This window comes from Gouania willdenowi, chromosome 12, assembly GCF_900634775.1.
Source record: "Gouania willdenowi chromosome 12, fGouWil2.1, whole genome shotgun sequence".
Classification (NCBI taxonomy): Eukaryota; Metazoa; Chordata; class Actinopteri; order Blenniiformes; family Gobiesocidae; genus Gouania; species Gouania willdenowi.
The window spans coordinates 6,794,663-6,819,810 of NC_041055.1; the positions used below are offsets into that span (position 1 = coordinate 6,794,663).

At 35.8% G+C, this 25,148-nt stretch overlaps 1 protein-coding gene across 4 annotated transcripts in view; it reads right to left on the bottom strand.

The window, feature by feature from the left end:
* Positions 1-24,489, bottom strand: part of scarb1 (scavenger receptor class B, member 1) — a 36,976-nt gene extending 12,487 nt beyond the window's left edge. For 3 of the 4 annotated variants that reach the window (XM_028463067.1, XM_028463068.1, XM_028463065.1), the window contains exons 1-8: positions 22,550-22,916; positions 15,582-15,742; positions 10,207-10,348; positions 9,932-10,135; positions 7,349-7,444; positions 7,153-7,268; positions 3,064-3,230; positions 1,403-1,521 (exon numbers count right to left, since the gene is read on the bottom strand). In XM_028463067.1, coding sequence (XP_028318868.1) covers positions 1,403-1,521; positions 3,064-3,230; positions 7,153-7,268; positions 7,349-7,444; positions 9,932-10,135; positions 10,207-10,348; positions 15,582-15,742; positions 22,550-22,669 — 1,125 coding nt within the window. In that variant the 5' untranslated portion in view covers positions 22,670-22,916. Of the gene's footprint in view, positions 1-1,402; positions 1,522-3,063; positions 3,231-7,152; positions 7,269-7,348; positions 7,445-9,931; positions 10,136-10,206; positions 10,349-15,581; positions 15,743-22,549; positions 22,917-24,264 lie in introns of those variants that run through there. The other variant, XM_028463066.1, reaches the window with a different exon arrangement.
* Positions 24,490-25,148: the final 659 nt, after the last annotated feature.

Below are 25,148 nucleotides of genomic sequence, written 5' to 3' on the forward strand. Positions count from 1 at the left end.
CTTCTCTGTCTGCTCTGTTTCAGGTGTTGTGAAGCTGATGACAGTTCCTGATCTGTGGTTCACGGCTCAACTAGTCTGAGACACTCTGATGTTCTATCTCTCTATCCTGTTCTGTTGGTCCTTCTGTGCACTAACCCCAACCAGTAAACGCAGATGGCTGCCACCTCTGAACCTGGTTCTGCTGGAGATTTCTTCCTGTTAAAAGGGAGTCGTTTCTTCTCACTGTCACTAAATGCTTGTTCATGTGAACCTTGTTGGGTTTTCTCTTTCTTATTATGAATTTTATATTTTGATAAGCGCATTGAGATGACTGTTGTAAATTGCGCTATACAAATAAAGCTGAATTGAACAGTATTCTATTAAACACTTTCCCCTTTAAGAAGAGCACATTTAAACTGGCGGCATTGCATTTCACTGACTTTATCTCATTAATTTAGTTCTTTATTTCATAAATTAAAGACTATTCGTCTCATCCATCCATTTTCAGACCCACTTGCTCCTGTTTTTCAGGGTCGCGGCTGTAGACTATTCTTCTCAATGTAGCTAAATTTCTCTCTAATTTAAAAATCAATGTCATTAAAAACAGGCATTTCAATCCATAGAAATAATATTCATATTAATTATTATCATAATAATGCACATTTTTCCAAAATAATTTAAATAATTTTGAATTTTTGGGGATGAATAAATTAGATTAATATTTTTACTAACTTAAAATCTTTTAAAAAGTATTTCTGTTATATTTATCAGAAACTTTAAGTAAAATGATTCTATATAATAATATATATATATATATATATATATATAGTAAAGAATTATCTTAGTTGGTTTAGTTCCAATGTGTTTATGATGGACACACTGGATGTTCAGAAGTCTTATAAAACCAACTTGGAATCCCTGTTGTGTTAATTATACACCTAATTATGATTGTATTTATGACTTCCATGTCACGAGCTGTAGAAGCAGCTTTTATTGCCCAGTTACAAAATAAACGACCTGCAACACAGGGTGACCGGGTAATTGGTCCTGTGATAAGCAGCGATTACACGTCAGGAGAGGAGAATGTGTGAGAGGAGCCGCGACGCTCCGATCAAACAATGTTTACTAGCAGGAATGAGACTACATGTGTACCCTGGACTGCAGGAGTTCACAAACCTGTTGGATCCACTTAGGAGAAGAGAACATTTTCCATAATCCTCACTTCAATGAAATACAATTTACTGCCATTTGTCGCCTTAAATCTAAAAGCTGAGGGAAAGATCTATTCTTTAAATGTTTCAACATCATGTCCAGTATCCATATACTGTACATGTAAGTTTGTTAGTGCTTTATTGGTGCATTTGTAGCGTTACACTTATGAAGGAAAAAAAAAAGACACCAGTCAGAGTGTGTGTGTGCTCACTGGGTGGATGTCGATGAAGAGGCCGTGCTCGTCCTCAGTGGGATGAAGACCCTCCACAAAGTCCAGCAGCACGGGGTCAGCGTTGAAGAAGTGAGGATGGGAGATGAAGACTGGAGAGTCTGTCAGAGAAGACGTACGTTCATGTGATTTTACAATGCGAGCATTTGTAATTCCGTTAAAGATTAACACATGGGCTACTCAAACAATTATTTATTAATTTGCTTTAAAAAAAAAAAAACAACTACTGGAGTTGAATGTGTGTATATGACGGCATATTAGGGCCACATTAAAATAAAAAGAAATCCGAGCACTACGAGATTAAAGTCATAAGTCATATGGGCGACCGTGGCTCAGGTGGTGGAGGGTCGTCTTCTGATCGAGAGGTTGGGGGTTCGATCCCATTACCTGACTATGTGTCGAAGAGTCCTTGCGCAAGACACTGAACCCTAAGTTGCTCCCAATGGTCGACGAGCGCCTTGCATGGCAGTCCTGTCCCACTGGTGTGTGAATGTGAGAGTGATTGGGTGAATGAGCTGATATGTAAAGCGCTTTGGGACTGCTTCAGTGTGGTTATAAGGCACTATATAAATCAAGTCCATTTACCATGTACCATAAAGTAATATTTCCAGAATAAAGTTGTAATTTTAATTTTATGAGTAAAGTCGTAATTTTACCAGATTAAAGTTGTAAAATTTGTAGAATAGAGTCATCATTTTATGAGGATAAAGCCGCATCTTTAAAAACTCGTAATGATATAGCACTCAGAATTCCCAGTTGAAGTGAACTCAACTAACATCCACCACTTCCAGCCAGTTCCTCCTCCACTAAAGAGGCCATTTTCTCCAAATCAGTCTGGTTCTTTTGTTAGAACAAATGCAAACGTCTGCAACGTGGCTTTAAAGTCCTTAAAATGATAACAGTTTGGTGCTGATGGACCAAAAGGCTCAGTATTTCACCATTTGTGAAACGTAAAGAGAAGTATAATCTGACTAAATGTTCCACATTCTCCGTAACGCACGAATGACCACAACACGTACAGACAAGTGCCTGTTTGTATTTCAATTTTAATCTTTATTCTTGAAATATTACAACTTCAATCTCATAAGGTTACAGTGTTATTAAGATACGACTTTATTCTCAAAATTAAAAGTTTATTCTCCAAAATTATGATTTATCTCAAATATTACGATTTTGATCTTGAAATATTACAATTTTAATCTTGAAATATTTCAATTTTATTCTCATAAAATTACAAATTTATTTTTGAAATGTTACAACTTTAATCTCTTAGTGCCCAGATTCTTTTTTTTTTTTATGTGGACCTAATACACCGACATGTGTGTGCTCTAAACCAGAAGTTTGATCCTTTTGGTCACTGCACATTTAGAGCAACACTTTAGTTTTAGCAGCAACTACACCAAAAACTACAATGTTTCATTTGCATTTATAAATATATAATGGTAGATGTGCAAATAAACATTTGTAATTGTATAATGCTACATATTTTTGCAAGAAAACAGTGCATGTTTGTGTTTATTAATAAAGTGTATTGTTTGTAAATAAATAAATACTTCATAAATAAATAGGGAGCTACAGGTTGAACATGGAGTGGATTATGTAGCATTCTGAGTGAATTTGATTGGACGAATGGTTTTACTCACCGTGTCGACAGCTGCTGACGTTCAGCAGGCCGGACTGCCTGCAGGGGCAGAAGCCTTCGTTGGGGGCGTAGTCGCTGCCGTTGGCAAACAGCGTCTTCGGTGCCACATATCGATAGAGCGGGATTCCCTTCGCCACGCCCGGACGCTGGTACACTAGCTCCAAGGATCTGAGACGACGAGGCATTTTACGTTAAACGTTACAAAACGGAGCAGAAGGTCAACGATGTCATGAAAATTATATGAGGAAAAACTGATTAGCGCGGCTATTTGCTAAGCTAAGTTATTCTCATTCACTGCTGATGCCAAAGTGACCACAAAACTCTGACAAAGTGACATTTTTGCTGTTTTCACTGGTTTAAAGTTGCAAACAAAACAATGGCGGATGTTGATATTGTGGCTTCCACTGAAATACCGTCAAAATCAGAGTGACGTCACATCACTGGAAACAGTGAAAACAAACAGACAAACCAGAACTTAAACAGCAACTTACAACTTACTGGCTGTGTTCGAATAGGCACACTCCGTAGTATGCACTACAAACTCAATGAGTATATACTATCTACTACATACTGTAAGTATGATTACGATGATGACCGTTCCCATTGATGAATACGTCCAAGTTTCCCAAGACGCATTTCCAACCTACGACAAAAACCTGAAGCACAGAGGCTAAATATCTCTGTTAATTCACCACCTTTGAAAGTTCTGAAAACATTTTAAGCAAGAAAGTGACCAAGTAGAACATCAACATGTATTCATCTGATCCATAAAACTCACGGAAATACATTTAATTCCAACATTTGTAAGATTTTCGGAGACCCTCCATTATGCTGCAGACAAAAATTCCAGTTAACCTCAAAACAAGAGCCCCATTTACAAAATTAATGGAAGTCAAGAAGTGAAGCTTTTGTTTTGAAAAAGGGATGTTTGATTTTTAACTTGAAGCCAGTGTCACGGTCTGAGTTGACCTCGTACTGAGATCAATTATGAGCATGTGCACTACCGGAAAATTAATTTTTGCTAGTTCCGCTGTGAGTTTTGCTACTTCCAAAATTCAATTTCAAAGCTAATGTTATTTGAGGAGTGCTGAATGGATCATTTTCTTGTGGAAAAATGTACAATATACAAGGCAGGACAGGTTCCAATGCCAAAAAGAAAGGATGGACAGGTAAATCTTCATGGTGATGGGTAATTTATTTTCCAAAAAAACATGATTACAATATACCTTGCAATAAAGAACAGTTAACCCAATGTAACTTCACAATAATAAGCTGTTGTATTCATATAATAATTCGAAGAAAACTGCAGGATTTTGGAAAAATTGAGAATTCCCTCAACAATTTGAGATTAAGAAATGACTGCCTTTTTCTGGGATTTTGTCAAATTTTCAAGTGTAAGGACAACAGTCTTTTTTTTTGCTGTTGTGCTGTTTATTCCCATGGCCTCTTGTCCTCAGGAGCTCCCTGTGAGAACACTACAGCAATATTCCAGCCCAGTGGTGATTAGTCCATAGACCAGTTCTCCAGGATCCTGCTCAGACAAGCATTTCGAGCCGCTTTACTTCATCATAATCCTACATTCACAGCTACTGCATCTAATTCCTCAATTACCTCCGTGTTCAGACAGGTATGAGGCAGTGTTAATTTCGTAGACTAAGACTATGACGAAAAATGTTCGTCAACGAACCTTTTTCACGGACGATAACTAAATAAAAACTAAATAAAAGTCAGATATGAAGACGAAGACTGAGACGAAGGATAACTGACACTGTAGTCCACGAATAAAAACGAGACGAAACTCGAAGGCGTGACGAATGGAGAAGAGATCCAATCAGAACTGCTCTTTTTGCGGGACAAGTTGGGAAGAAATCCAATCAGAGCGAATCTTTTGAGGATACGTTGATCTCATTGGTTGATCTGTGCGGAGGGAGGCAGCCATTTTTAAAATACCGCGGCAAATGCACGCCAGCAACAACAGGTAAACAAACCCGAAACAAACGCAGCAGCTAAGAGGAGAAATACATAACACAACGGTTTAGCCTACCATGTCCGAGGGAAACTGCATGTCATAGACATGTCAGGACTAGGGCGAAAACGAAGAATTGACATTTGGTCGCACTTCACATATGACAACAAGGACAACAAGACCGCCTGTACAGCGTGTGGAGCAAAAATTTCCGGGAAAAACACCACCAACTTGAAGCGACATTTACAGACGACTCATCAAGAAATACATGCGAAGGTAAGCTACGGTTATTTTATCATATCAACACCTGTGTGTCTGCTAAACTTGGAGTACGATAGAAGCTAAAGGAATCCACATTTGAACTGTATTGATAAAACTGAGTCTGAGGCGATTATCTCGCTGAATTAATAGGATTATAAATATTCAATATTCTCAAATTGAATGAAATATCTAGGCCTACTATAAGTAGATTGTGTGTGTGGGTGTCATTGTAGCCCAACCAGTTATTTAACTTGGATTTTGTTCAAAATAAGCCCCTGAATTCAACACATTTTAGATCTCATGCATCAATGATGCACATAGTCCACAGAAGATCAAACTGGAGATTGATGCAATATTGAAGGAGGAGAGTTCTGTTAAGACATTAAGAATAAAATACATGTTGTATTACAACCGTTATCTGTGTCTGTATTGCATATTTTGTATTGCAAACCCTTATACCTAACCATTCCATGAAAAAAGAAACATTTAGTCGACTAAGTCCACTGTAGATGTCGTCGACTAATATCTGCTAATGTTTAGTCTACTAAAACTAGACTAAGACTAAATGGTGTGTTATTCAAAAGACTAAGACTAAGACTAAATCAGAATTTTCTGCCAAAATTAACACTGGTATGAGGCCATAAAAACAGTGTGATAAATAAAGTTTACTCCTTTTAAATTGTCAGGTAGCACCGTCACTATAAAATTCGAAACATTTTAATCTGAACTTTAACACGAGATGATCGTTTATTGGCAGACAACGTGTGAATCTTACACCTGTTAAACTGCTGTTACCGACAGAAGTGTCTCCTCCAATGAACTTGACATTACATCAAAATAAAACTGTTTCAAGAATGTACTGAAATCATGAAAAATGGAAAAAAAAAAAAAAATATATATATATATATATATATATATTTAAAAAGTGAAAGAATTTTTATAAACCCAAAAAACTGACTTTTTTATTTTTTTTTATGTTGTTTTCAGAAACTTAAACACTTTTTGTTGAGATACCAGTGTTCTTTGTTTACATTTAAACAAAATGTGGGAGATCTTAACGTCCCAAACTCCATCTTTCAAAGCAGCAGCTCAAATTTAAGACAGAAAAAAAAACTAAAACACCATTTACTATCAGTCAGCACTGAACATACCTGTATCCGACATATCCCTGTTTTTACCATCAGCCCCACAGATGTAACTCAAACGTAATAATTAAAATTAATAAACATCAACATTCATGTCAGCATTTATAATAACGAATAATGTGAGTAATAATACAGGAAACAACAAAGGACTTGTGTGTTTTGGTTGTGGTTTAGTGTATTATTGTTGTTATTGTGTGTGTTTTTGAGTCATTTTATGTATTTTTCTGTCAGTTTGTGTGTTTTAGGAGTTATTTTAGTTTATATTGTCATTTTGTTTTTATTCAGAGTGTTTTGGTCATTTTGGGTGAATTCTTTTGTTATTTTTTGTGTATGTCTCAAGTAAATTTGTGCATTTTAAATGCCATTGTGTATTTTTTTTTGCCTTTTTTCTGTTGTTCTGTTTATATATTTTATTGTATCATTTTGGGTGACTTTGGAATAGTTTTGTGTCTTCCTAAAGTAATTTGTATATATTTGAAGTATTTTTGTGTATTTCTGAAGTAATTTTCAGTGTATTTTTCATTCTTTTTATGCATTTTTTTAGCAACTTTTGAATTATTTTATGTATTTGTTGTGGTAACTGCACAAATTTAGGCGGGGGCAGCATGTGGCCTATTTCTAAACAAACAGAAGATATTGTTTTCAGTACCTGTAGAAAAGATGGCCTTACAGTGATTCAGCCTTCTTATATTACATTTTAGAGCAAGGCATTGTTCACCTGCAGGCGTCCGGACTGTAAAATGGCAAAGTTGTCTCTTTGGTCATGAATGGAGGCCACATCTGTCCAGCTGTTCCATTGATCATATTGGACTGAGGAGTCCTCCAGTACGACAGCTGCTCACACACACAAACGCACACACAGACTGAATGTTAACAAATGTCAACAGCCACCAGGACACGCTGTAACGTCTCACCTCCTTCAGGCCGTTCCACGAGTCCACCTTGTGAACGTTCCTGATGTCATCTCGTCCAGTGAAGATGGTGAACAGACCAGTGTTAGAGTTGTTGAACTTAACAGGGAAAAACACAACAGAAATAATGAAGATCTATTAAAACATCCATTCGTCTTCCTCATTCCACATTTACAGAATGTGGACGGAAACCACTGACTTATTTCATGACATGAAAATATCTATTTGACAATAAATTCACCCTCACATGTTTTGGAAGAACATCAGTCATTTCCAACATATTTACAAGTTTAACATTTAGATAATTGTGTAGCAAGGGGTTTGGAAGAGATGAACCAATATGTAAAATCTCACGCTATGAAAAATTAAATTTAAACACTATTTAGACTTCTGAAGTTTAGGAAAAAAGAAATACTATTCTTTAAAAGATTTATTTTATATGCTCATTTTAAAAACAATTAAAAATAAAAGGGGCTGCTGAAGAGTCCAAACTACTCCCACGATCTTGTATAATTTGCTGTGGGTTTATTCAATGTCTTGTTTATTTTATGTAGTCGTCTGTCAATCAAGCTGCTAAGCATTCACCACATTTATGACCTGTCCTCTATATATGCATTTATATATTTTGGCTTGCAACGCATGCTAATAAAAAACATCATATGGCTTCTTACATTTTCTCCACACTCTTGTTTGAACACTGCATACGCACACATATCAGTAGCTCTGCAATTGGTTTAAAAGAGTGGAGAAAATGTAAGAAGCCATATGATTGACTGAAAGCAAATACACCTGATTGGCTGATGAATCTATCAATCATTTTTATCAGCCAATGATGACGTTCGTTGACCCGCGACGTCAGGGCAGTCTCAAAATTCACCGCAGAGATTTCTTTCACAAAGGTTTCACAGCACAAAAGCAGTTTGTAAATGCACATTCAGCAGTTTGTATTATCTGAGGATTTATATAGTGTGCCTCAAAATAATATTTGTAAAGTAGAGCATGTGCATTTCAGGATTTATATTACAAATTTGCACAAAATATATATTTGCGAAACAGATCGTGTACATTTTTGAATCTGAAATACAACTGTGAAACAAAGCATGTGCATTCGTGAAAAATCCTGAAAGAGTTCATTTATTATGATACTGTTCTGATTCCATACTTTTACATTAACATACAAATTAGAACTAAAGAACCTATCAAAGCACATTTAACATGCAGCAAAGATTAGAACTGCCATAAATGGCATCTTAGAAACTAAAAAACATCTCCATCTTTTAAAGCTCGTCTGTGCATAACAGTTTTTTTTTTAAATATTTCTACAAAATGTCATGTTGATGGCATCTTTCCAGGTGATTGCAGATGGTTAATGTGGTGTCTCACTGTGAGACTGGCAAAGAATCAGTTCTAGGTTTTAATTAGCTTAGCATGTAGCGGTGCTGGCTAAGCAGGGTCAAAGAGTAAAAGGGACGTGGGTATGTTATCAGGTGGATTTACTGGTTCATTACGTCTTATCAGGACAATAAAAATATTAAGTGATTTGCCTTTATTGGTCCTGTAATTAATTAATATCGGTCATCTGGATTAGTACACTATGATTAAAGGGATCTTCCACTGTTTTTCCAAATGTGGCCTAAACCCTTTGAAATGTCCTCATTAGAAGATCTATGGCTAACAAAATGCATTATTTCGCACCATATTTGTTATATTAACTTTTAAAAATGGGACTACTTTACCATTTTAGAGCCTGTTCCGTCATCTTGAAATCATGTGATTGAAGACATCACATTTGCCTGTAAACGTTCCATTATTTTCTATTAAAGTGAAGCATTCAGCCTGCTTTTTAGAACATTTAGCAGATTTTTAGATCATTTAGCAAAATGCCAACTTGTTCTGCTGTTTGCTCTAAATAATCAGGAAAAGTTAAAGATGTCAATGTGACCCTCTGTGGTTTACCAAAAGAGTATAAAAACAGTGAAGGCCCACCGAGAAATAATCTATGACTGCAGGGGGCAACAGTTCCAACTCTTCGGTTTGGTAGTTGACAATGAAGCAGAGAAGAAGAGCTCAGTACGCTGACATGCTCTGCTGGCTTAAGATAGCGAGTAAATCCCAGACTGTTTCAAGGACTCCCACCCAAAAGGACTTCTATCCTCAACAGTCCGTCAACCATTTTTATCCTCTTTTGGTAAACCAAAGAGAGTCACATCGACATCTTTAGCTTTTCCTGATTATTTAGAGCAACCAAAAGCAGCACAAACTGTGATTTTGACTGAAAAAGCTGCTAAATGTTCTAAAAAGCAGGCTGAATTCTTCACTCCAATTGAAAACAACTGCATGTTTACAGGCAAATGAACTGTGACATCATCAATCACATGATTTCAAAATGGCGGAATACAGGATTAAAAATAGTAAAGTAGTCCCATTTTTAAAAGTTAATGAAACAAATACGGTGCAAATGAATGTGTTTTGTTAGCCATAGATCTTCTAATAAAAACATTTCAAAGGGTTTAGGCCACATTTGTAAAAACAGTGGATCCCTTTAAGGCATTGCCTGACACTTGTGCTGGAGTCCTGAACACTCACATCTGCGAAGAGGCCGAACTTTCCCGATGTCGGCAGCATTCCAGGCAGGTATTTATTCAGGAAGTCTACCAGGCCGCTGTCATAGCCCCACATCAGCTCGCCTACGGTCTTGGTGAGGAAGGGTGTCTCTTTGAATTTCTTGAATGTTGCGCTGATCAACAGTCGCAAGACGTACGGCTGGTTCTCCATCATCACCGCGGCGCCCTAAATGTCAGACGGGAGTGAGAAAACCAGGAAGTAGAGGAACCAATGAGCAGCGAGAGGGAGGGTCTTACCAGAACCAACATGTTGGGGATGGTGACCACGTCGGACTCGTTCCCCACTGACATGGTGGGCTCAAAGAAGAACCGCCTGTACTCTCTGTAGGTGACGGTGCCGTTGTCGTGAAACGTGATGTTATCTTTGAAGCACTGCTTCCTGGAAGAGGAAAAGGAAGCATTTTAGGGTTGGGGTCAATTATAATTGCAATTGTGTAATTGATAATTAATTACAATTATGGTGTAATTATAATTGTAATTTAAAAACATCTATCGCTGTCATAATCACAATTAAATTGTGAATTAGTTCAGAAAATTGACTTTGTAATTGCCATGAAAATTCTATAAAAATTGTCAATTATAATCTAACGCAAAACTGGGGAACCATGTTACAGTTCTATGTACAGTTCTACACATATGTAGTTAATTATTAAAATATGTTTCATATCAAGCTTTTCCAGATTTCACCATTTAAAAAATCAAGGGGTATACAAAGACAAAAATGGCTCAGTTGTCCACACCATAAATATTAAAACCTATATTTTCAATGATTAGGAAGCCTAACAAGGTAACAAATAGATAGGAAAGAAATTAGATGATAGATGTTTGTTTTTAAGTGTATTTTACAGCTGATTTATGAACCGTTATAAAAGATTTTAACAGAAAGTTAACACAAGACGAAGGTTAACTTATTTATTTCAGGCTAAGTAATTGTGATAAATTGGAATGTTCCTGCGATGGACTGGCGCCCTGTCCAGGGTGTACCCCCGCCTGGCGCCCAGTGTAAGCCAAAGATAGGCACCGGCAGACCCCCGTGAAACTGAAATACAGGAACATGTATTTTGTGCCTTAACAAATGGACTTAAAAATAAAAAAAAAAAAAACAGTAATTTCACTGTATTTAGGTCAGATATTTGTTTGCTGATAACCCAGAGATCGGTTGGCATGCAGATATCTGGCAGTGAAGAAGAGATGCTATGCTAGCAGACAGAGCTAATAGAAAGACGTGACTTTTACAGATATTCACATAATATTACAGATATTTTTTCGGTGCCAAAGGGGTAAGGAATCATTTATGAACATGTTTAAAAGTAGGAGGCGGCCAGAAAGAAAGTATTAGCAGATTCCGCCCGCCGCCAACACTTCTGGATAGAAGAAAAAAAGTACTGCGATTCAATTTTCACAGTATTGATGTGAATCGTGATACCTATGAAATCGATTTTTAATTGCCTTACGGTTAATCGTTGCAGCCCTACTGAAAATGGATGGATGGAATTTCAATATTGATTTGTTGTCTTGTGTGATTTGTGTTTGTGCGCGCACACCACGAGTGTTTGTCTGTGACTTACGTGCGCACGCATTTGTGCATGAGAGACACTTATTTCAGTTTAATCAGCTTAAACAGGGCTTAAATGCGTTTTATAAATAAACTGTCAAAAAAAATTAAAATTCTGATTCATCGATTAATTTAGTGACCAATTAATCTATTATGAAAATAATGGTTAGTTGCAGCTCTGGTGCAAATTACAAATACATTTGATTGAAAAAATTGCAGTAAAAAAAAAAAAAAAAAAAGACATAAGCAGTTTATATATATATATATATATATATATATATATATATATATATATATATATATATATATATATATATATATATATATATATATATATATATATATACAGTATATAAGAAAATCAACCCTTTAAATATTATTTTTGTTTTTTTCTTCCATGTTTAGAACCTCTGGTTTAAGGGTATAGTTGCAATTTTGGCACAGGTCTTCACCAAAAGCTGCAGATGTTTTTTTTTTTTCTGCGTGTGGGTATAATTATTATTAGTAGTAGTAGTGTTTCTTAATATGCTGCTCATTGTCGTTCTAATTACCCATCAGGGATTAATAATGTTTTTTCTGATTCAACTTGATAACGTAAAACGGACAAGACAAGAATATTCCCAGTCCCATAGTGTGGACGTCACGTCTTCAGATGACGATTTGTTTCACTTGTATTACTAGATAATTAGGGACTCTCATTTTCTGTGATCATGGAAAATACACATTTTTGTCAACAAATTCAGAGGAAAAACGCTATATAACATGGACATATGTCTCACTTTCAGGAGAACATTACACATTTAAATGCATTTTTCCACTGTAAACTGGTGGACAAAGACGCAGCAATGTAAATACGTAAATTCTTGCGCAAATTATTACATAATATTATAGAGTTAACTTTCTGAAATGGAAATAGCAAAACGAAATGGACTAAACCCTCACTGACAAATTATAGGACAATATTGAGCGTTTACATGCAGTTGTCCACCGTAACCACGGGGGCCTGATTTGTGTAGCGACTTCAGCAAAGGACGACGTCAAATCTTGCCCAAAATCTTTTGTGATTTCACTGTGTATACATTCAGCGCACTTCAAAAATCTGATAAATATTAAACTAATAACAATAACTAACATGATTAGCATTATTTGGCACGATTTTTGGGAAGTTTAAAAGCCAGTAATGACATCTGATTAAGGAAAGATGATGAAAGAAAAAGGCAAAACCAGTGGTTCCCAACCTTTTTCGGGTCGTGACCTCATTTTTTAATTTCTGGTGACCCCAGAGACTTTTTTTTCTCTAAAATTAGTTGATCAAGACTGTTATACTCAGAATCAGCTTTATTTGTCATTGCAGATGTTACAGAACAACGAAATTTAATTTCAGTTTTATCCCGTCCAAAGAAACATGAAAAGACAATCACACACATAACATGGAAGGACAAGAACGGGAGAACCGTGGGTTGCCGCAAGGGTGCCGCCCCGTATTTAGATGAAAAGTGGGAGAACAAGAGGAGGAGAGGTGAGGGGAAAAGGCAGGTTTTAAACCGACTTCCCTATTGGGAAAGACAGTATAAAACTAGGAAAAAAACCTCCTTGGAGGACGTGCACCAAAAGCAAAACACAGTCCCACAGCCGCTTAGGGGAGCGCGCGTGCAGCCACTTGTGGTCGCTGCACCCGCCTCCCTTATAGCTTGCGGGGAGGGAGGGCGGACGGATGGCCGACGGAGGCGGGTTCTTAAAAAGTCTTATATATTTTCTTTTTTACAAATAAATATTAAATTCAGATCAGATAGGTCTTAAATGTGCTTTAGTCACGTCACGAGAATATCTGTTGAGCACAGACTCTCTCTTCTCATCCCTTTCCATCGCGCCATATGTCTGTGGCTCTTACACAGCACATCCAAGCAAATCACACCATTTATTAGTCAGGCTCATGTTAGTACTATAGACAGACCAAAAAATTATGGTAATCAAAGCTCAATCACCGCAGAAATATACGGCATTACCGCATTACTGCCCAAGCCTAACCGTTAGTAAGGATTGGTTCACACAGTGACCATATGCGCCAGCTCAGATATCTTTACACTGCATTTTATTTTGAACTAGATTTATATTTGAGAAAGTGAAAATATAGAATTGAGATTATGTGTGGTGTTTTAATTACTGAGTTTTCATCCTCTTTTTGCACTGTATGTCTATTTCCGTGATATTACGTATTGTTTTTTTCAATTGTGCAAAATAGATAAATAAAAATAAATCAAATTAAAAAAATTATAAATAATTTTAATTTGCAATTTGATTTATTCTATTGTTTTTTACTAGACATTTCAAGAGACCCCATTTTATTTTCAGGCGACCCCACATGGGGTCTCAAACTCAAGGTTGAAAAACCCTTGTTTAAACTGATGAGAAAATTGGTGAACTGAATCAGATAAATTATGAAACAGAAAATCGGAGCCTATACAGTAGATCATGCGAGTCAAACTCAAGGCCAGGGGGCCAAATTCAGCCCTTTAGAGCATCAAATTGTGTAAATTGATAATTTACACAATTATCAAAAACATAATTGTATAAATTAAACTCAACAATATTTCAGTTTTACCAGTGCTTGCATCTCATGATGGCAGTAATTTTTAATGTTAAACTCAAAATTGTTACTTAACATTTGCCGTAATGAAATAGAAACTGTCACAAAATCAAGGAATAATATCTATCACTTACTGCTTGGATATTATCTTTCTTTTTTATAAAAAAAATTTGTATTTTATCTATACATAGAAGTGCAAACTAGGGCACAATAATGTTGAAATTACTTGTCTTCCAGCATAAAATGTGGGCCAGATGAGTTTGACACCTCTGCTGTAGATAATGTGTGTTAGAAGGTAAAGTATTCATATACATAATGCATTTTTTTATAAGCTGAACAAAAAAGTAGGAGTTGTCAAATGTTCAAAGTTTTCATTCATTCAGTATGTTCTTTGTGTTGTGTAAGAGCTGAATATGGGGGCATGAGAACATAATGTGCTCTCATGTAGGTCAGTGTTTCCAGATGGACGTCGTTGCGTTAACACTGGGGTGCCGTTCAAGACTGTTACATAACTACCTATATAGCAGACAGACTGAGCCCAATGTGGGCCGCAAACGGGGTTAAAATCCACAGCCTATAGCGTGTGGAGGGGGTTTTACTACACACACACACACACACTGACCTACATCTGTTTAAAAGGGAAGGAGGAACAAAAACATCAGATGGGATTACTTAATGCTGACTTTGGATTTTTCACTGAGGAAACGAGTTGTAGCTTTTTATTCTCTCCTTCAACAATATGTCAGATCAAACCATTCCATACAACATGGGTTCTCAACCTTGGGGTCGCGACCCCAAATGGAGGAGGGTCGCCAGATACCTTTAAGAAACGAAGAACAATTATAGCCCATTTTTTAAATTACTTTTAGCCTTTTTCTGCAACTACACCAAACTTGCCATATTTAAACCTATATTCGTCACGTTTTCTTGCTCCTTTTAATGCATTTTTGCTACATTACTCTTATTTCTGCCAAATTCCATTGCCTTTTCTGCACATTTTCTTCCACTTTCGAGACATTTTCGGCACTTATAAACCCTTTCCACCACTTTTCCCACGTAATGAAACATATGTTGACCCATTATTGTCAGTTTTAACCTCTTTTCACCAAATGTCATGCATATTTTTGGCAACTTAACCACATTCACGATTTGTCATGCCCATTATTTGCCAGTTTAAACAAACTGTTCCCGACCTTTTCAACACTTTTTCTGTTTGTTTTTGGCCATACTAATTTGCAACTTTTAATACATTTCTGATGTTTTTAAAATCCCATTTCACCTCCTTTCCCACTATTTCTGGTCACTTTCACCCATTTTATTTCTGGTGGGGGGTCCCCGGTCTCTGGCACCTTTATTTTGGGGCTCGTGGGCTGAAAAAGTTGAGAACCACTGCCATACATCATTACACCCTCCAGTGTGTGTTTTAATAATATTCTTTTTTATAATAATAATGATGGTGATTGAACCTACCTGTAAACATAAGGTCCTCTTTGCTCCACCATTGGTTTCTCCCCATTCAGAATCTCCTGAGAGTTGAGGATGTGGAAGAAGTAGACCGACATGAAGAAAGGAACAGGGAGGTCCTTCCACATGGTGTAGGTCATGTCGTTCTTTGGATCGATCATCGTGTTCTGACACAAAAACAGAAAAAAAGATATTTTCAAAAAGATATGAAAGAAAAAAAGGTTTTTGTAATGATGGACTTCATCTCATGCATGTTTAAACTGTGTAGCTGAATGTCAAAAAAGTTTCACAAATGAACAAACGCGTCAAATCTTGCGCTACATAACTTGTGATTTCAGCATCTGCAGCATAGAAGTCCAATGCTGCGTTCACACCGGGTGAAGCGCAAATTTTCGTGCCTGCGCAACCTTCGCTGGAGTACAATATTTTCACTCAACTGGGTTACCGTAGCGAGATGTGAGCCAGCCCCCTCTTTGAGTAGGCTATGTGTGTGCCACAGGCATGTTTTATTTTTTATTCGCACTATGATGAGATGCTTATTATTTTTTGAATTGTAATGTTATAAAATATGTAGTTATCTGATTTCTTAATCAGAAAATGTAAGCTACTGTGAAGTTGCTGTTGCACTTTTGCTTAAACCTGGGTTAAAACTTGAAATTGTTGAATGACAGAGAATCATTTACTTTTATTTTGGGATTGTTCTATGCATTTTAACTCCTGAGGACAATCACAGCACAAAAGTTGCACTTTTGACAATATATCTGATGTCTGCAGTCATTTTTAGGTGCATTGAAGAAAAAAAAAAAAAAAAAAAAAATCAAAACTAAAGTTTGTCTTTGAAAAAAAAAAAAAAAAAAAAAAAAAAAAAAAATCGGCCAGCCCTACTACATCGACAAAAAACTGAAGCACCGTTGATTCACCACCTTTGAAAGACATTTTAAGTGAGAAAGTGATCAAGTAGAATATCCATGTGATAATCTTCTAAAAGCTTGAAGCCGGTCCCAAGACGATTTTACATTCTGCTTGCAATGCATCATGGGGCGGTTGAGTATGACTAGTGTGCCCATTGTGAATACTTCAAAAATGTCCCGATATAGCCATAGATATATCTGGGTATTTCTCGTGTACTCGATCTTTTCACACTCATACAATTTAATGTGAACGCACTACAAACTCATGTTGATGTCAGACCTTAGTGTGCGTAGCACGTTTCTATGACATTTCCAACATAGCCTTAAACTATTAACAAAAGTTATCTGAATTAACCCTACTAGACATGTTTGGCTCGATTTAAAGGAATAAAATAATAAAAAATTGATTTATTTGCTTTAACTCTATTATATTATCTTTGTCTCTTTAATTTCCTGCAGGAACATCAGCTCTCTTTTAATCCACCAGGTATAGATTGTTTTCACTGGATAATAATATATACAAAAGCGCTATATAAAACTGATGAATTATTATTACAACATGACACCTTTTGGCTACAAACATTTGAGAATATTACAGTGCTCATTTTGAACTACTTGATCCAAAACTAATTCAGACAAAACAAATAATTATTCTGTAAAAAAACATATAAACCAAAAGTACAGCTGCACTTATTATGTATTCTTTGTTTACATTTCTATAAATGGACCGTCAGAGCGTCCACATTGTTATATGTGACGTCATCAGCTGTGTGTGTGTGTGTACCAGTGTGAAAGCGCAAATTAAAGACAACCATCAGTACCAGTTTGCCTCCCGTGTCTGATTACTTGTTATGAGGAAATAAACTGGCAACGAGGTCTGTGTTCTTCCTGAAGTTTGTTGTTTTCAAAAGAAAAGTCTGTGCAAGAAGCAACTTTTGCGCGAGTGTACAGAACCCGGAAGTGAGTAGCGTAGCAACAGAAATGCTACAAACACAGCACGGAGGAGGTGGATTCTCCGCGGTGGACAGCAATCAACTACATGGTGGAAGGAGCTTCACTTGGTGCTAGCATAAACACAATATACAGGACCTTAGGGCTGGGCGATATGGCCTTTTATAAATACCGCGATATTTTTAGGCCATGTCACGATACACGATATATATCTCGATATTTTGCATTACCCTTGAATTAACACTTTGATGCACAAAATCACACCAGTATATGTCTACATTAAAACATTCTTGATCATACTGCATTAATATATGCCAATTTTAAACTTTCATGCAAAAAAGGGGATATCACAACTAAGTCAAAGTTGACATAACTGTATTTATTAAACAGTGAGTGGCTCAAACATAAAATTGTCAACAGAAAGTGCACGTTCTGTGCAAAATTGTCACAGAGACATTTCAAAACAAGACATTAGTGCAGGATGCAACTCACATGGCATTTCAAAACACAAAATTAAAGTGCACTTTTTGTACATAATGCCACTACAATATTTTAAAAACAAATAGTGCCCTTTTGTGCATGTTGTCATTAAGATGACATTTCAAAACAACACTAAATTTAAGTGCACCTTTTGTGCATAATGCCACTAAGATATTTAAAAAAAAAAAAAAAAAAAGTCCGCGAGTTTAACGGTATGGTCATTTTCAACACCGCACAGACTACAAGCTGCGATAAATCGAGTATATTCGATATATCGCCCAGCCCTACAGGACCTGGAGGAGTTTATCGTTACATATTTGCAACGTAAGAGGAACCAATAAGTAGAATTGACAGGCAAGAAAAATAATTTCTAGGACTTGGATTACTGGGAACCGGTTCTCAGAAAGAACCAGTTTTCGATTCCCATCCCTAGTATACACGCCATTAAATTAAATCTAATTAGTCTTTAACACCTTCAGGTGAGCTGCCAACCACCAAGTAAAAGGTCACTAAACACGTCAATAAAAACTGCAAGAATGAACAGAAACAGCCTTCGGGGACACACACACAGACACACACTTGATTAGATTTCAAGGTCTAACTATATAAAGAACAGTGGATTAATAAAACAACAAAGCTGTCTATTTCCTTGGAAAAAAAAAAAATATGAACGCTTTTCAGAATACCTTATTCATCAAATTTGGTTTCAGTTTTAAATAGGTTTCTGTTACCAAAATAAAACTGAAAACCAGAGTTTGACCCTTGAACTTTTTAAAACTCTCAAATCAATTTTAAAGTCCAATTTCATCAAAGCATTCCACGATTTTAGTTTTGAGAGCATGAGTTATCATCATACTTGATTTGTTTTTTCAATCATGAATGACTTTCTACAAATGAGACCTTTTTTATTTTTGCCTCTTAATTTGGTCTTTAGTTACGGAGGAAATACAACCTCAGAAACATTAACTTGATTATTTAATAGTGGATTTATTTAAAAGTGCATCATGGGAACTCGCCTTTGGCTGTTCAAAATTAAATATTTATCAGAACTTTATTTGTGATGCAGAAAAATGTGGGGAAAACTGTTTTTATTCTAGTCTGTTAAAAATGTGTTATTCTGCCATAAACTAAGATACTGTATTTTCCTGAATATAAGTGGCACCAGTATATCTATGGGCTTCCTGTGAAATCAACACATTTCAAGAAAAAAATCCAGTAAAATCATCCAATAAGTAACTCATGTAAACACCTAATGAGAAGCCACTATGCATTTACGGAGAAATACAATTTACATTTTTAGCCAATATATGGTGTTGCCGGCTAAAAAAAAAGATGTCACTTTAATTATATAAATGCTCCCTTGGCTTTACATGAAAAAAGAGAGCGATTTAACAATTTTGGATCCAGAAAAAATGTCAATAGAGAGCACACAAATGCGCAAATATGTTTAAATTTAATTATTACAAAAGTGCAGTGGTATCCCATTAACATAAATCAACATTGTTAAGATGGGTTTTATACAAGGAGATACTTAAAGAACAATACCTTTTTTTTTTTTTTTGAAGTGCCAAAAAAATCCAACTTATTTCCAACAGAGCTCCCCATGTTGTTTCAATCTAGACTAAAATTACATTTACAAGGATTAAAAACATCTTTCATAAGATCAGCAAAATATTACATCTTATATTTAATTCCAGTATTTTTAGTTGAAAAAAAAAACAAAAAATAAAATTTCTTTCCCCAACCAAACAACTTCTATACATGGAGAAATACCACAGCAGGAAGAAATAATGGAGCCTAACTTTATTATTATTCTGTTAAACAGGACTCAACCTTAGCACCTCCTTCTTCTGGAGAGAAAAATCTCCTTTTTCCATTACCATGAGTAAAAAAACTGCACAGTAACATAAATACTATATATAATAGTTTTCCTTCAAATAATGTTTTAAAAAAAAAGTGGACAGTGATATCATAGTGGTCTTTATGCTGTGTTTTAGTTGTGCAACACATTACCTTGTGTCACTGCAAACTTTAATCTTAATTACTTAGAAGATAACCTTTGATTTTCTGCAAATATGTAAGATTAACTGCAAACACCAGTACAGGAGGATAAGACGGTATTCAAAGCACAAGTGTAAATTATCAGTCTTTATCTTTGTAGTCGTTATCTGGAGCTTTATTACCTAACATGTCAAAGATTTTGGACATGGTTTCTGTTCCCTGACTTTAAAAGAAACAGCAGCTCAGCACAAACACATGCAAGTCCACCAACCAAAACACCTTTATTACGTTGCTTTTATAATTAACATATCCACTGATGCAGTTTATGATTAGTTCAAACACAAAAGCATGACCCGATAATCCATATGGAGGACATGACATAACCACGATGCATGCAAATGGAAACGAGTCATGACCAAAAACATGGAAGAAGTGACTTTTTTTTAATGACAGGGTCGTTTAAGTCTGAAGCTAAAATGTGGAAAAACTACAAACTTTAATGCAGGTTTCAACCACAAACTTTAAAAATATTAATTCATTTCTGCAGAGCAGGGATTCTCACAGTATCATAACCGGTAATTTAAAAGCTGTGTAAGCACAAAAGCACACAGAACACCATTCATTTAACACATCCATGTAGTCACACTTTGATCGATCGGTTGCTAAAGTTTGGAACACAATTTAACCAAAGCGCGACATTTTCCGCATCACTGATGACCTAAAAGATGAATATTTAATCGATTAATTTAATCGAGTCTTAGCACTTCTGCCTCACAGTAAAAACTCAGCTTGTCGGTTTCATTCCGGGGCGAGGCACTTTGGAACTCTCTATGTGGAGTTTGCATGTTCTCCCCTTGTATTCAGTCATTACTAGAGATGATCCGATCACTACAGGAATCAGATCAACTGAATTTTCTCATAAAAGCAGATCACGCGACATCGATTCTTGTACAAACAACAACGCAGTCTGTGGATCTTACTTAGTGTCTAAAAAAAGGTTTAACTCAATAGTATAAGTTATTGAGTTAAACAATATATCCTAGCTTTGTCCAAGGGCAATTAAAGTTACAGACGTATACACAAATCACTTTATTGCTTGTTGTTTATGTTCAAAGTTGACACACGTAAGAGTGTTAAAAGGCACTTATTAAACTTTAATGGTATTTTTCTACAACAGCCTGAATAAAAAAAGCAAATTACAATTTAGTGTTAGTTTTAATCCAAATTTATTTTATTTTGAGCATAACAGCGAGTATAGCACAGAAATAAAATGTAATTTAGTTAGTCTTGTATGATATATTTACAGTCAGTTTGGATTGAGTTTAAAACAGTGATTCTCAACTGGTGGGTCGGGACCCAAAAGTGGGTCGCAGACCTGTACTAGGTGGGTCGTGGACAGCTGGTCAAAAATTAACAATACTTATTGTCTCTCATGTTGGACTTGTATTTAATTTTAAAAGAACCTTTTCTTTTGACAGGCATGCTGTAAAATGCATGTTGCAAGGAAAAATGTATAGATTTATGTTTTAAAAAATATTATATATGCGTGTGTGTGTGTGTGTGTGTGTGTGTGTGAGTTTTCAACAGCTATTTTTGAAAAACAAAATTGAATTGGTTGAATTCTAAAATAAATAAATAAATAAATGGGTCGTGATTTAATGACCGTGGAAAAATGTGGGTCCCAGGGTGAGACCAGATGAGAACCCCTGGTTTAAAGGATATGGCTTGTTTTTAAAAAAAAGTCAAACTAGATTGTGACTTCAGTTGTGTAAAATACGAACTTTAGATCATCGAGACCAGGGATTCTCAACTGGTCTCAGCCTGGGACCCACATTTTGCCAAGATCATTAAATTGCAAAGCACTTTCTTTTTTTTTTTTTTTTTTTAAGAATTCAACCAATTGAAATTAGTTTTTCAAAAATAATACATGATAAAAATTAAAACTCTCGAGAATTGCTAGATAAATAGACTCTTTGCTACAACTGATAAAAGTACATAACGTGCAATTAAATAAGGTTTGTCTGGGTTCACAACAACCTGTATCGTTTCTCAATACTTCAAATTTCTTTGACGATTAAGCCTCAGCAAAAGCTGTAAAAAGTTGTTTTTTCCCCCCTAATAGCAGGAGGCACTTATTTAATATTAAAGGTATATTTTTTTTAAGTTTGAAAAATGCCAACAGCCTTAATAAATAAAGCTCACTAAAATTTGTTTTAGTTTTCGTCCGAATGAATTTGATTTCAATAGTGATTATAGCACAAAAGTCAAATTCAATTTAGTTATCTAATATATATATATATATATACAATCAGTATTTTGTTTAAAAATATTTTTTTTTGTCTGAAAAATCACAACGGCCTTAATAAATAAAGCTAATTAAAATTGAATGTTAGTTTTAATCCAAAAGTATTTATTTTTTAACTCAATAGTGAGTTAGTCTTATATGATATTCACAATCATTTAGTATTTTTTGTTTAAAATAGTCTGAGTTCAGTTGTGTGAACTACGTACTTTAGCTAATTTACACCCTATTCCTGGGGTTATGGACTCAGAATCACCTGAAGCAGGTTATGATGGAAACCTTCAGATAAAATACACCAGTAAAGGTGCTAAAGTGGCCCAGCTGCTCACCTTCACTATCTGGTCGTCGATGATCAAAGGTCCCACAAAAACCATGACGGTCCCGAACAGGACGGCGATGACACCGGCCACCATGAAGCCCACGGCCACTTTGGACCTATCTATGGCCATGTTAGTTGTTGTTTTGGGGGTGTTAGCCGTTTTTGTTGACGTGGACACTGACGAGCAGCGAAGCTAAACAACTGGTTTAAAAAGAGCGGCTCGGCAGCGACAGAGTGGCCGCAAACAAGAACCTCAGCGGCGGCTGAAAAGTTTGAATGGCAGCGGCACTTTTCGCTTCGTCCGCTTCGTTGACCAGTGGCTCCATTCTTGCTGTCTTTATATTCTACTGGACGCTCCCCCTCGACTGCGGAGCATTCTGGGAAATGTAGTTAAACTCTGGTTCCAGCTGGTTTCAGCGTTTATGTAATACACAAACTTCGTGCAGCTGAACAGACACCGTGAATGAGACCTAAGCAACTGGTGCCGATATGGAGGTAGATTTGTGTCTTTTTTATTCACTCAAAAAAAAACAAAAAAAAAACAAAAAACTTTTCAATCAAAAAAGAAAAATACTTCAATAAAAAAAACCCTTTCAATAAAAAAAAAAAAAGTTTACTTTAATCCAAAATAATTATTTTCAATCAAAGAAACCCAAATTGCATTTGAACGCTTTTTTTTTTCTTTAACTGAAGGGTTTTTTGTTTTTTTATATAAATTTTTTTTTTATTGAACAATAAAGACACAAATCTACCTCCATAAAGGGGGCCACATGCAGGCTTTGGTTTAACCCTCACAAAATACACAAATGACTGAAATATAAAATAAAGATGCATAACATACATGAAAAAAATACACAAATCAACGTAAATATGCAAAATGTCAGAAAATACAGATGACAACATAAATATTAAAAATGGCAACAACAAAAAACGAAAAATGATACCAAAAACACACTAAATGACAACAAAAACATGCAAAATTACACAAAATGATGAAAAAACACAATTTCCCAACAAACTTACACAAAATCACAACAAAGACATTCAAAATGACTAAAAATCCACAAATATCCCAAGAAAGTCACACAAAAGCACAACAAATATACACTGACAAAATAAATACACAAAATGACACCAAAACCACACAAACATTTTAGCTATTACCTGTTTTAATGGTTATTATCTATTTTGTGGCCCTAACATTTTTTATGGCCCAACTTTAATTAAAGTTGCTCATCTCTGGTGTAAATAATTCCCCAAAACGGTGTTAATGCAAATGTAGGGGTGGTTTCGAGCTTTTGACAAATATTTTGATTAGAAACAAAAATTGTAATGGTCGAAAAAAAAATCTCTAGCAAATTGAATCAACAAAATTATTTTAATTATATCAACCCTAAGATTTGAAATTTGTAATTTCAATAAATAGCAAATTTGCTAATTCGCGCAAAAAACGTAAAATCAAAATGAAAAAGCAGATAAATAAACTTTTTCCTCATTTTATCAAACAAATCAGTAAGCCAAACATATATTAAAAGACCGTCCAAAAAAAACTACAATAACAGTTACAACCAAATGCCTAATATTACACACATATTATTATTTTAAGCTTTCTTGGACCACGTGATGATTTTATTTGAGAATACTTATATTTACCTAAAGAAGTTAGTGCAGAATAATAAAAAGATGGGCTCATGAAGTAATGTAATGAATGGTGATGTTTCTTACCTTTGCTATCTGTTGGCTCATAATTGTTGGTCCGATGATCAGGGAAATGAGCCCGAAAACCACTGTGAGAGCCCCTGCCACTATGAACCCTAGAGCCACTTTGGATTTATCTATAGCCATGCTTCCTGCAGCAGCAGTAGATGAGGATGAGGATGAGGATGCGGATGCGGATGCTCGCCGGTGAGAAACAGAAACAGACAGCAGCTGTTTAAAGCCCAGCCTTGAGCAGTGATGCAGGCAGGAGAAGCAGTATCTCTGAAAGCAGGTCCATTTATATTCAGGAGGCTCCACCCACTCATCCAACCTCCTCATGGATGAGAACAGAGAAATTCAGCTCTCATCAGATGACAGCAGGATGCATTGATTTGTGGAGAAACTAAACACAAAGACTCAAAGAGGACAGAAGTTCAACCGCTGCTTTGCTCAAAGGCAGAGAGAGAGCGATAAGCCCTCAGTCTGTCAGTTATTTCGTCAGTCAATCAATGAGTCAGTGAATCACTCAGTCACAGACAGACAGAATCAATCAATCAATCAACCACTTAATCAACCAACCAACCAATCAATCAATCAATCAGACTGACTCAGTATTCCACTTACTCTCACAAAGTATTACTGACTGACTGGTTCACAAACTTATTTAAAGAGTAACTAAACCCTAAACCCCCTTTTTTTCTACTGAATACACATGTATTTGGGTATTAAGTAGTGCTGTTGATTGATCCTAGTCACACTTTTAACATTTAGTATTTCAATTTTGCGTATTTAGTTGTAAAATTTCTCAGTCACTGCCCTCTAAGGGTTGAACGTCGACTATTACAATTGAATTTTGCTATTGGCTGAGACAGATTATTTGGACCATCGTGCGCCATCAACGTTCCCTGTTT